This window comes from Acanthopagrus latus, chromosome 3, assembly GCF_904848185.1.
Source record: "Acanthopagrus latus isolate v.2019 chromosome 3, fAcaLat1.1, whole genome shotgun sequence".
Lineage (NCBI taxonomy): Eukaryota > Metazoa > Chordata > Actinopteri > Spariformes > Sparidae > Acanthopagrus > Acanthopagrus latus.
Window position 1 is genome coordinate 25,164,683 of NC_051041.1, and position 12,377 is coordinate 25,177,059.

General features: G+C 39.0%; 1 protein-coding gene across 9 annotated transcripts in view; it reads right to left on the reverse strand.

Annotated features, from left to right (window-relative positions):
* Window positions 1-12,377, reverse strand: part of thrb (thyroid hormone receptor beta) — a 163,433-nt gene that overhangs the window by 34,904 nt on the left and 116,152 nt on the right. For 5 of the 9 annotated variants that reach the window (XM_037093490.1, XM_037093491.1, XM_037093489.1 and 2 more), the window contains one exon: window positions 946-1,018. In XM_037093490.1, coding sequence (XP_036949385.1) covers window positions 946-952 — 7 coding nt within the window. In that variant the 5' untranslated portion in view covers window positions 953-1,018. Of the gene's footprint in view, window positions 1-945; window positions 1,019-2,355; window positions 2,373-12,377 lie in introns of those variants that run through there. The other 4 variants (XM_037093494.1, XM_037093493.1, XM_037093492.1 and 1 more) reach the window with 2 other exon arrangements.

The following is a 12,377-nucleotide window of genomic DNA, read 5'->3' on the forward strand; positions in this document are numbered from 1 at the left end:
GACAAGCAATGGCCCAGCACAGTAGAGATTTGCATTTCAACCAAAACTGGGCAAACCCAGACATTAGCCAAGGGCTTGCTGGCCCTGCTTTGGATAAACACCTCTGTGGGGTTTTCCCCAGAAAATTAAGTCTGGGGCTAAGAGGTGCAAGTGTGAACAATTAACCTGCACTGATCTTACCTGTTTTTGTGGCACTGAGCTGTGTGGTACCAACATAAATGGTCAAACTAATTAGCTGTGTTACCTCTCGTTGTGGCAACAGATGCAAGACACTGGCTGTGTCACTAACACTAACCAAGCAATATTAACCATCATGCATCGTGCTGTGGACGAATGCGTGGAAGTTTCGATTCATGTTTCAACTGCGCAACAGTAGTGACGTCTCCTACATCGCAGGCCCTGCAATATGACTATTGCGCACACATACATCGCGATGGTGATGCTCAAACAATATATCTAGCAGCTCTATATCCCTGGGCTTAGGTTAACCCTAGGTTAACAATCTGAGAGGGGAAAGCAGCTAAATTATTGGGCTAAGATTATGCAGTGTGAAAAGCCCTCTTGTGGTTTACAGTCTAAGCTTTAGGTTTCACAGCAGCATCTTCTATAGGAGAGAGCACACCTTTTACAATCGCAAAGCAATAATGCCACTGATCACATGGAGAGGATAAATTCTCAACTCAGTTTAATTGTCAGATTTAATGCATTTAACTTCTCCTAAGTTTGAAATCTAAAAAAAGTTCAGCGATAGTCTACTTGTCTAAAATTCACAGGAAGCAATTGTTTTAGGCATTACAAGTGAAGTTCAGTTAATTAGTTAGTTTGGTTAATACTGGATTAAATACTTAAAGTTCAGCACCTTTAAAGTACATTTGCACTATATTTGGAATAAACCTGGGAGTCTGAGGCTGTGAGTGTGTGGTGTACTCAGGCAAGACATCTTACCTGACATACTGGTGGGGTTCAGGGCCAAGACGTCATCCTCAGAGCCTCCTCAGACATCTGCGTACCTTTCTAGCTGAACACAGAGCCAAGAAACCATCAGTCACTCACTGTGTTACTAAATTAAAACTGTGTTACTAAATTAAAACTGTGATTGAAAAGGAAAACGAGCCACTAATCATAAATAAGCTTGATAAAAACAAAGAAGCGTTTGATGTTTCTGTCGGCATGTCAGCAGCCATTCAAGCATGCAGCTATTGCTGTGTTGTCAGTTTATCAAAGGAATCTTTGAACACAGACTGTTCAGATGTCATGCCCTTCCTGACATTTACCCTCTGTGTAGAGTGACATCTAGTGGTCAAACATAGAAAACCATGTTTATAAACAACTGCAGAATTTATATTTATGAGATTTGATTTGATTTGTTATTTTTTCTCTATTACATACTCAGTGTTACATCAAAAGAACAAACACGATAAATAAATACATAAGATGTTTTCATAGCAGTGTAAGATCATCTTCAGTCAGACAGTCAAGTTGAGACAGAGCAGAGTGAAAGTAAATGTCTTGCAGAGACACATGATCTGCTGCATCATAAAAGTACACTGACAAATGCTTCACACACGTATGCATTTAAAACATAGGAAACTATGCATCTGCACAGACACATTGAGAATACATAAACCAGGACTACTTGTGGCTCAGATCTGGCAAACAGTGGACCGCCTAATTGCCATCATTCAACATGGTAGCGGGCTGGATGAACTTTAAAATACCTGTGTGACCCAAAAAGCATTTCCCCCATAGAGCATGATCATAATAGAGATGTCAGTCTGTTGACAGGGCACCAAGAATTGCAAACGAGGTTGATTATGACACTATTATGAATTCATGAATCGTTGTATTTGTAAACTTCCCTCAAGCTGAGAAAAGATATTCTCGTGGGACATTATTTCAGAAAAAAAATCCTACAGTTGTCACTGGGGGGAAACAAATACATTTTTGATTTCCTTTTAGTTCTGCCATAGTCACAAATATGATGTTCGTCAATTTAAAACATCGCTTTACAAGTCAAGAAAATCAGTGAACTACATCATTTCATTGAACACACGTCAACAACACATGGCTACCAACTCAGCACAGAGAAGGTGCTAGGAAGAAAAAAATATCACAATGAATCTGGGTATACAGACAACTGCTGTTGTATGAAGGGAGAGTTTGACATTTTTGTGAGGAAGCTAATATACTGAACATAACTAGGAAGTATGCGCTAGGCAATTGTCATCGGTTTGAATGGCTGCATGAATGCATCTTTGCATCTTGTATCTGGTTCTTTTATAAATTGGTGGTATGGATATGGAAATGTTTGTCTCCGGTGGTTTTTGAGCTGCATTTTTACTGGTAAACACTGACCCTATTCGGCATCTCTCCCAATCTTCTGCTGCCCCTCTCGGGGTCACTCATCCTCCGGAGACACTGGTATCTTTGAGCTTGTGAAGTAGAGCAGACAGGCCGGCTGCTGCTGGGCTGCCCCGCTGTTTCTCAATGACCAAGTGTGTAGCTCTGCCTAATGAGCTCACAGAGACACTGCAGCTGCAAAACTTCAGCCTAAAACATCTACAGGAAAAACACAAGCACAGATCACAATCTGTGCCTGACTTTGTGCGCTTGTGTTCACCCAAATAAAATGCCATGCGGCCTAAATTATAAAACTTTGTGGAGAATTCGAGAAATGTGCTTACAGCAAAAAATATTCTACTTTAAATAACCTGGCATACCTGCAATTTCCTTTTATAAATTCCACATCAACTTGGAAATGTGCAAACAAGGACCTGCACACCATCCCACCCTCTTCCCACCCACATTCAACCATAAATGGTCAATGCAAAGTTATAAGATTGGTAACAAACTTCTGCAAAAAGATAGATCCCACAGTGTTGTACTCCTCCTTCAAAATACCATGTCTATTCTCAGAGCCATTTCTCTTATACTTTTTATAATACAAGGTAAACAATGGGGATCCTCTATAGGTCAATAAATGAAACTGATGCAGTGTTCCTAAAAATGTTTATTTCAAATCGCAAAATATTTTTTCAAACTTAAACATCCTGGTCTGGTAGTGCTGAAGGCGGCCGTGCTGCTTCCTGGTGCGCGGCTCCAAAATATTTCAGAATTACTTCTGCAAAGACAGAGCTCCTCAGGTTGTAGGGCTGTCAATGAATACTCTAAATTCGAATATATATTCAAATATTTTAAAAAACGGAGATTCGATTGTGAAAATTAATATTCAACTGCTTCGACAGCGGCTGCTTTATGTTTGCGCACGGCATGATGGGTCAGGTCACTTGAGTCGCACTTGCACAATGTCACTCACTGCTGAAAGTGGGACATGACAAAAACTGTGGCGAAGAAAAACTAGAGAAAAACTAAATGGCAGAAAGTTCACAGCCAAACTCGCAGCAGAGAGAGTGGTTTGGACTCCAAGCAACTTAAAAAGCCCCGTTTAGAAATACTTCAGATTTTGGTCAGTAGACAGCAAAAATGCGGAGCCTCGAAATAAAATTGTACGCAAGCTGTGTAAGCTACAGTTAGCTTACCATTCCACCACTAGCAACATGAGGGCACATCTCGAAAATGTGCATCCAAATGAGCATGCCATGATGTCTGGAACTCCAACTAAACAGCCATGTTCATATACAAGGACATAAGACCGATCAGTATCAGTATCAAGAATTGGAACCGAGTTGTCCCGACAATACCTATACAAGTAGTTATGTCTCGTTGTATTAGTTTGTCCTCCTGTTATTGACATAATGAGCAAATATAGATATTCGAATGGTTCGAACCTATGTGTTTTTTCAGAGTGAATATTCAAACGTCATTTTGGAACAATCCTGACAGCTCTATCAGGTTTCCAAGCAAAATAGATCCTTAGCAAATATTCATACTATATAACTGAGCTATGTTACAGTACTGCAGAAATTCATGATCTGATTTTATATTAAACATTGCAATACACAGTACAGTGTCTCTTTAAGCAGTGCACCCAATTTCCAAGTTGTCACTTTTAAGCAGTTTTTGACAAAAGTTATAAAACAAAGATAAATGACTGATGAGCACTATGTCATACTGAAGGAATATTTTTGTGTATATTTTGCAGGGTATTACAAAGTGGATTTCTTGTGCCTAACTGATGATATGGTCTTAACCTATGTTCTGTCAGCAGAACTAACGGTCATATATACTATAGTTTACTTTAAACTTACTTTGTGTTATTATGTTTCTTTTTAAATAAAACAAAACAATACATCACAAACATAACTAAACTGTAGGAATGTAGGCAAATGTGTTCAAACGATATTTTCACAATAAATATTTCAATATACGTGGTAAAGAAAGATGTAACTGACTCAGTAGTGTTAAAATTTGGACCCGCATAGTCCTCATATAGCAAGAAATGGCTCTGCCTATTCTGAAAAATTCTAGTCCATTTACACAAGTCTTTTTGGGCTAGCTCCAAGGCCTTTCCTTCAGTGCCGCAGCTGCCATTATAATCCAGACTGTCTGCATGGTTCATCATGCTGAATCTAGTTAGAATAGGCACAAGATTCATTGGATAAGCAAAACTGGAGAAGTCTTCTATTCAGACTGTCATGAGTCTGTCAAGACGATTTCTCACTGCAGAATTTTAATTATTTTAATGTCAGTTAACCAGCATTTTAACACTGAGTGTAGTGCACAAACACAATTATTCAATCAAACCTTTTCAGACAAGATATGCAAATCATGGCTAACTGATTGAGACTTTACCTGCCTGAACCACAACACATGTGTTATGATTAGACCTCTAATTAAGACTCTGATAAATCAATCTTTAAAACAATCAACTGCTAGAACTTCCATTTTGTAACTCAGCTTATGTGTTGATTCTAAAACAGGAAATGCAAAAAAGTACTACAGCTTTCATAATTTGTTTTGCACAGAACGAACAGCTGGCTTAAAAGGCATTACAGGAAACTCTGCTTCGGTTTGCTGCTCTTCACCCTAGAGAGCATTTAAATATCGAGACAACAGCTGGGGAAGGCAGAAAGCTGGTTCATCCACAGTATATATAACAGGTTTCAAAAGCTCTAGTGAGTACTCAGACAGATAGATGCCCTAAGATTTTCTGGCAGGAACAGACATGAAGATGGAAAACATACAGAAAATGGGCTGTAATGTACATGCATAGATAAATGGTTGCAGGTCACAGTAGGATGCTGAACTCAAGGAGACACAACAGACAGTGGATAAAGTGAACTCCTCAGTGGGAAATTTCATCAGTGATCTCCTAGCTACATATACAGTGGCTGAACAGAGTCTATTGACTGAGCAAGCATAGTGGAGAAAACACATGGCTCTAAGTCACTCTGGATGTTGAGGGAATACAAATCTCCAGCTTGCTGGCTTCCCAAATTGGGTTCCAATTCTCCCATAAACACTATTTAGGGGAGGGCCTGTTGGTTGCCAAAACATTTTTAAGTCAAAAGGCTTCTTCAGTTCTGAACTGAAGAACTAAATGAGCCTCTTGGATGAGAGGTGGAACACGTCAAGTTGCCTATGATACATCACTTAGAATTACCATGACCTAGATGACCATCAACATAAGTTAAATATGTTACAGGTTAATAGTCCTATGATTTAATTAACTTGATTTCTATGAAATCATGATTTTTCCCTCTCAGGTGGGCCTGGGGCAACCCTTTCAACAGACAACATAGATATCCTATTAAAAAATATAAGTAATTAATGTAAACATACATTGCCAACCATTATTCTGGGGAAATCTTCTCCCAATTGTCAGAACAGCAGATGTTTGGAGAAAAGTTAATATTCATGACCTTGGTCAGGTGAAAAGTAATCTCAGCTCAAGTTGATGTGAGACCCCACCCACCCTGCACATGGACTGTTTTGCCCCCTCCCCTCAGGCAGTAGACTACGCAGCATCCGGTCGAGATCCACCAGGATGAAAAATAGCTTCTTCCCAGATCCTGTCAGGCTGCTAAACAGCTCAACAATGCTGCAACCCTGATTGCTGCATGGCTTAAATTTCCATTCCCTTATTGGTACTTTATGAGGTTGCACTTAAGTTATCGGCTATAAATAAATCTTAGTCTTAGTCTGGATGTCTTAGTTTTTCCTACTGATTGGATTTGATTTGTTTTATATTTGTTTTATATTGTTTATATTTATACATAATTATATGCTTATATTATATGCTTTTTTAGTAGCATATTTATTCATATATTGTAACTTGGCACCGGGACCTGAGCACTGTGTTTCGTTTTTTTTCTCCATGTTCCTTGGTGAAGAAATGACGATAACATGAGTCTGAAATCTGAAGTCTGAAGTTCCACCTACTTGATCATGGTTATGGAACAACAAACTGTAAGGTGAGGTGTGGAACTGTCCAATACAAACTTAATTCCTAGTAAAATTCAACCACCTTCAGCCTCAGCTGCCATTGCTCCATGTAAGCTGTGTAAAATTAACAATGCTTTGTTGGAACAAAAAGGTCACTGTAGCCAAATGTAAAATGAACTGATATAAACTGCTGAATGTGTTGTCAGGTTTCTGTAGTAGAGTGTAATCTTTGGCTGCTGTAAGTGCAAAACTGTTCTTATTCTTATGAAAATGTTTGGGAGTTTAAAGTTGACTTCTCTCATGTTATCATACATTTCATGATATAACTATATATTCAAGATATAACAGTCTTGATTTAACTAGGGGATCTGAGTGTCCCAACGTGCGCCTCACCTGGCAGAGATGAAAATGTACGCCACGTTTTACTTCCTGAATCTTAAATGCCTGCTTAGACTTAAAGATAGCATTTTGTTCACGTTATGTTCGTGGGTTTATTTGCCAATGTACAAGTATATTACTAGACCTAAAATATGTAATACATATACGTACCAATGTACTGTACAGTATCTGAAAAGATTAAAAAGAAAAACAAACAAAAAAAAAAACACGTGGGGAAACGGAGCCTGTAAACCAAATTTTACCCAACAACATTCACACCTTGAATAGGTGCTCACCAAGAGGCATTTCAGGACAGCCTGATTTCATCAGATAGGAGGTTCACAGATGGCAATTTATTTTGGAAGAGGGAAAGTCATCCAGCTGAGTGCTTTTTGTGGCTCTAATTGCCATTTCTGCACATTAGTGTCCCAAATAAACAAAAGTGACAATAATGGACTTCCACCGCAGGCATGAATTAGCTACAGTGGCAGGGAGCAGAGCTGCTCCAGTCCATCCCATCCCTTTTCATCGAGCCCTAGCTTGCTACTTTCCTGCTTGTTCCATCTGAATTTTTTATAGCTTAAAAACATCGGCATAACTTCACTGTTTGATTCCTAACTTTGTCTTTGCAGGTAATATTTTGTGTCAACTTCTGTAGTTTGGTTTAGTGTTATTTTACTTTTCTATTTTTTTCAAGTTTCGTACCCTGTAAAGTGCCCAGCTTGCATGGGCCTACAAGAGACTGCAAACATAACAGAAAGCAATAACATGATGATATAGTCGCTGCAAAATAACAAAAATTACACTGACAAACACTATCAGACATTATAGCTGAGGCTGTACAGCTGATCTGATCTAAGACGACCTAATGTATACTTGATACCTGACCTTCACAATCCCTATATGCATCGGGGGCTGATGTAATGCAAGGCATGGTGACACAATATCCCAACCATTTGTGTGATTATACTGAGAAAAGAGGAAACTACACCGAGGTGAATTATACAGAAAACTGTAATTTCTCCTCCTTTCAAGTACACACAAACAGAATCAGTCAAATTCATCAAACCCTCTAGGGTCTCCTTCCTGTCTTTGAAAACACAGGAGCACTGCTTCAGGCATGGAGTTGCAGCGTGTCTCACATTTTCTCTTCTTGTACTGTATGTGCACATATTGATTTCTGCTCTTTACTTTCTTGGAACAGCCAGCAGCCAAAATGGAGCCCTAAAAGTATCCACATTTCCTTGATGGGAAAATAATGAGCAATTTAAAACTACAGTCTAGTGTTTACTCTGGGAATGTGCAAGTTAAGTGTCACGGTATGTATGAATGGGTTTACATGTGTACATGAGCTAACATGTGGCAGCCTTGAAGCTTGCTTTGCTTCAATCAGATACAGCCACCTTTCATCGTACAGCTACCCAGCTCACATTAGCACTGGTGCTAGCATTGTCAGCTGTGTTAGTTACATTACACCACAGTATGCACACAAACAAAATATTTAACGAGAACTGCACGCAGTTATGAACAGGGGCCGAGCCCCCCCGCAAGACTTGAACCCCACACAGCACAGAGCCCACGGAAGTTTGCCCCAAAGGATGACGGGCTCGGGGCAAAAGTCTGAGCTGTGGTATTCGCTGTAATGGGAAGTGCACTGGAAGTGCAAAAGGCTGAATGAGTGCCGATTTGGATTTGTTGTACTAAATCATGCCCACTTTGACCACTAGTTACTTAACTATGTAGCTGGCTGCACGAGTGACCCCAGATCATTACTGTTTCACTATATTTCTATTATTGCAACATAAAATGAGAGTGACAAGGAAAAACGCATTTATGTTGTTTAGTGCATGGTAACTTAACAAAGAAAAAGGGCAGCCGAAGTGGGCAGGGCCTATGTCAGAAAACCTAGCTCTATTCGGGAAATACATAAATATGATGTTTACAAATGTGTTCTTTAAAATGTGGAAGTTAAAGGCAAAAATGCATTTACATCCGTTTTAGCCTGTGGATGACTTCAGGAACAATTGACTTAAGTTTGATGTTAAAAGCATTTAGTTTGACGGAGATATGAAACAATATGTGCTTTTTAGCTAGCAAAAAAGATTGTTTGGTTGTAACTAGCAGATTTTTTGGAGTGGCAAAATTCTTTTGACAACTTCTCATCAGACACATCTGGAGATTCTAAGTTTAAAGTTTCAGGCGGACAGCGCTTAAATTGTAGGAGGAGTTTGAAAAAGAAGGTTTCGCATATGTGGCGATTTAGCGAATGAAATGTGCATCAGAAGTGGGCGTGTCCTATGTCAGAAAACCTAGCTCTATTCAGGGAACATATGGATATAAGGTTTGCGAATGTGTTATTTAAAATGTGGACGTTACAGGCAAAAACAAGATTGCATCTCTTATAGCTCCACCTAGTGGAGTACATATGCAATTTTTGGTATGGAAGAACTGTGTCCTGTTCTATATGTACCATATACATTTCAAAGCTGTCAGTATAATACTTTGGCTGAAATTAATGTTTGTTGTTTATGTTGTAATAAGCCACACCCACATTGACCAGTCATGACCACCTTCAAGATATGGCCTCAGGATTGGTACTACATCATATCGACCAAATTTGGTAAAAATCTGTGTAGTTGTTCAAGAGATATAAACTTCACATATTTTTAGCACCCCTAAATGGCCAAAATTCGCCAAATTCAGCTCATCCCTTCCCAGTGTCATGGCAACCAAGGATCTCAAATTTGGTGTTAATAGCATTTAGTTTGACCAAGATATCAAACAGTTTACATTTTTTATAGGTAGCTACAGAAATTTGTTCATGAATAAATTGTGTCTACCTGGAAGGACCCTAATAAGAATCATTTGAAAAACAATAGGGTCCTTGCAGGTTCCCTGCTTAGGCCCTAAAAATAATCACGAGAAAAACAATAGGGACCTTGCAGGTTCCCTGCTTGGGCCCTAAAAATCTTTAAAATTACAATAGGGTTCCTAGCACCACTGGTCCTAGGAAACGCGTCTGCTTGCATACATGTTCCCTCAGCCCCTCGGGCTTGGCCCCCTAATAAATATGCAGTATACTATATGAAATGACTGAGACTGATATGAATTTTATGAGTTTACTAGCCCTATTTTCACACACAGACTTATGGTTCATTTATTTTTCAGCAGGTTGTCTCAGTTGTCAATGTAACATCACTTACTGTATGCTATAATAACTGCCACGCCCCATTGATGGGACCTCTCCCATTAGTCATGAACCATCCTGCATTAGAAATTGGCACTGGCAGCTGTACTAATGTTTTATAATGCTTCAGCACTGCTAATACTACTACCCATGTGTTTTTATCTGCTGGATTTTCTACAACAGCAGCAGCTCTGTGGAGTAACATTCATTTCTATACTCTGGTAAAATTTTTGAGCATGACATGAAGCAGGATAGGCAGCCATAAAAAGCAACTTAAGGGACACTGATTTGGCTAATGATCAAATCTCAGTGTGCGCCTCCTCATAAACAGGTGGCATTCAACAGGCTGAATTAAGGGATTTACAACATTTGTTCAGTGAAGAGAGCTGGAGGATTTACATTTCAACCAGGAACACTCAAGCAATAAGCCTCACAGAAAGGGAGATTTAGAATAAGAAAACAAAAAAGTTGGTGTAAGCCCAGTATCTTTTACATACACATTTGCACAGGATTCACTGTCTTGCAGAGAACCCTTAATGAAGAATTCAAAAAATGACAGATGAGGACTATGAGTAAAATGTTATCGGCAGCTGCAAACCGTTGTTGTTTCTTAAAAAAAAAAAAAAATACTTTGACTTCAACATGTAGTTACCGAGGAAAACTTGAGATGGACTAAAATATAATCAATGTCAATTGCAGAAAATTAGATCTGAAAACAGCCATTGCATTTTTAAAGTGGAGTGGACTCATTTCCATGTGTAAACACAAAATAGAAGGTTCAAGGAACCTTTCAGTGCTTTAAAGAGTGGTTTCTGGGACTTTTAACTTGGTGTTCTTAGTGTGGAAACATGACTTTTTTTAACTGTGACACCATTGCTCCCCTTAACTTAATTATGTACTCATCTTAACCCAAACTATGACCTTTTCCTAAATGTTAGTTGTTTTTTTTAACCCCTAAACCTAACCAGGCAGATTTGCTACATCATAAAACAGTCATCTGTAGTTTTGGATGGCAGATAAATTATGTTTTTGTCTGCCCAAAAGAGCCACTAGATCAGAAAACACTTTTAAAAGAAGTTACAATTGACATGTTTTGTTGTTATTTTTGAGGAACTGTGTGGAATAATGCCTGCTTGCTCATCATAATCATCATAAAACAAAACAAAACAAAATAAAACAAAACAAAACAAAGCAAAACAAGGACGCATCACTGTGAATTACTGTATATACTATAAAGAAATCCTACCTGATAAAAAAGCACAGTTGACAGCTAATAAGTTTTGCTTCCATTTTACTTGGCTGATGATCAGAGTAAATGAATGGATGCCAGGGATGTGTGCGAAAAGCCAAAAGCTAATGTACTAAGTAGGTCACATAAATGGTGCTGTCTCAAGAAATCAGTGGCTCAGGTTGGCATGTCCTTGGCACTGATGATGCAAAACACTTCCACTTATGAGACTCAAGGGGTCAGCAAAGCTATCAGGTTTCAGACTGTACTGGCAGCTTTTGAGTTGCACATGGCTGTCATGCTCAGATGTCAGCCACTGGAATCAAATCAAAAACTTTTAGATTTGTGGTCACAAAGTTAAACCCTATAACCATATTTACTCTTGTTGCTTTCACATCTTAAAACTGCAAATACTTAAGAGACTGCTTGAAAGTCCAGTTCTCTCATAGGTTTGCACTGATTTGTGGGTGTGTTTTATGCCTCTGGTTGGAGGCGTAGCAGGTCTCTGTAGTCAGTGGGTGAGTACTTTCCCTTCTACACGGGGACTCACAATTTCTCCACCACAACAACAGCTACCACATCCTGCAAGGCAAGAACTACGAGAACACTATGTACTGTACATTCCATAAGAAAGAGAAGAAATGTTAACGTGCCAGCACACCCTGTTCTTGATCGGTTAGAAACATACACACGTGCAAGACACTAATCTTATACTGCAAGGCCTATTAATAAATGTATGAGATTGTGTATTGCTTACAAGTATGTAAAACATTCCAGTGGTATACATGTTACCATACTGTCCTTCATTTCTACATGTTATATTACAATTTTATTCACTAATTCCTCTAATATGATTTTTGGAAAGGCGTCAGACCCCTAGACAAAGTTTACAATGAAAAGTGTTGCTACTTTCAATGCAAAAACAGTTGTATGTTTCCAGTGTCCCTGCAAGAACTTTGTGAAATCTGAGAGGATGAGCAGGTCTATTTTTTAAAGCTGCACTTATCAATACTTGACTGCATGTGATATGAAATATGTTAATTATAATGTGTAGGCAGTGGCCCACCCAGCAGAATGTGCCCAGACACATTCAAAAACTGCTCAGGAACAGCTTGAAGAACAGAAAACAGCGCAAAGTGTTGACCTGTTCTCCAAATTCCCTAGATGCCAGTCCAATCGAGCATCTGTGGGATGTGCAAATCCACGGAGGCCCCATACCCCAACATACAAGACCTTAAT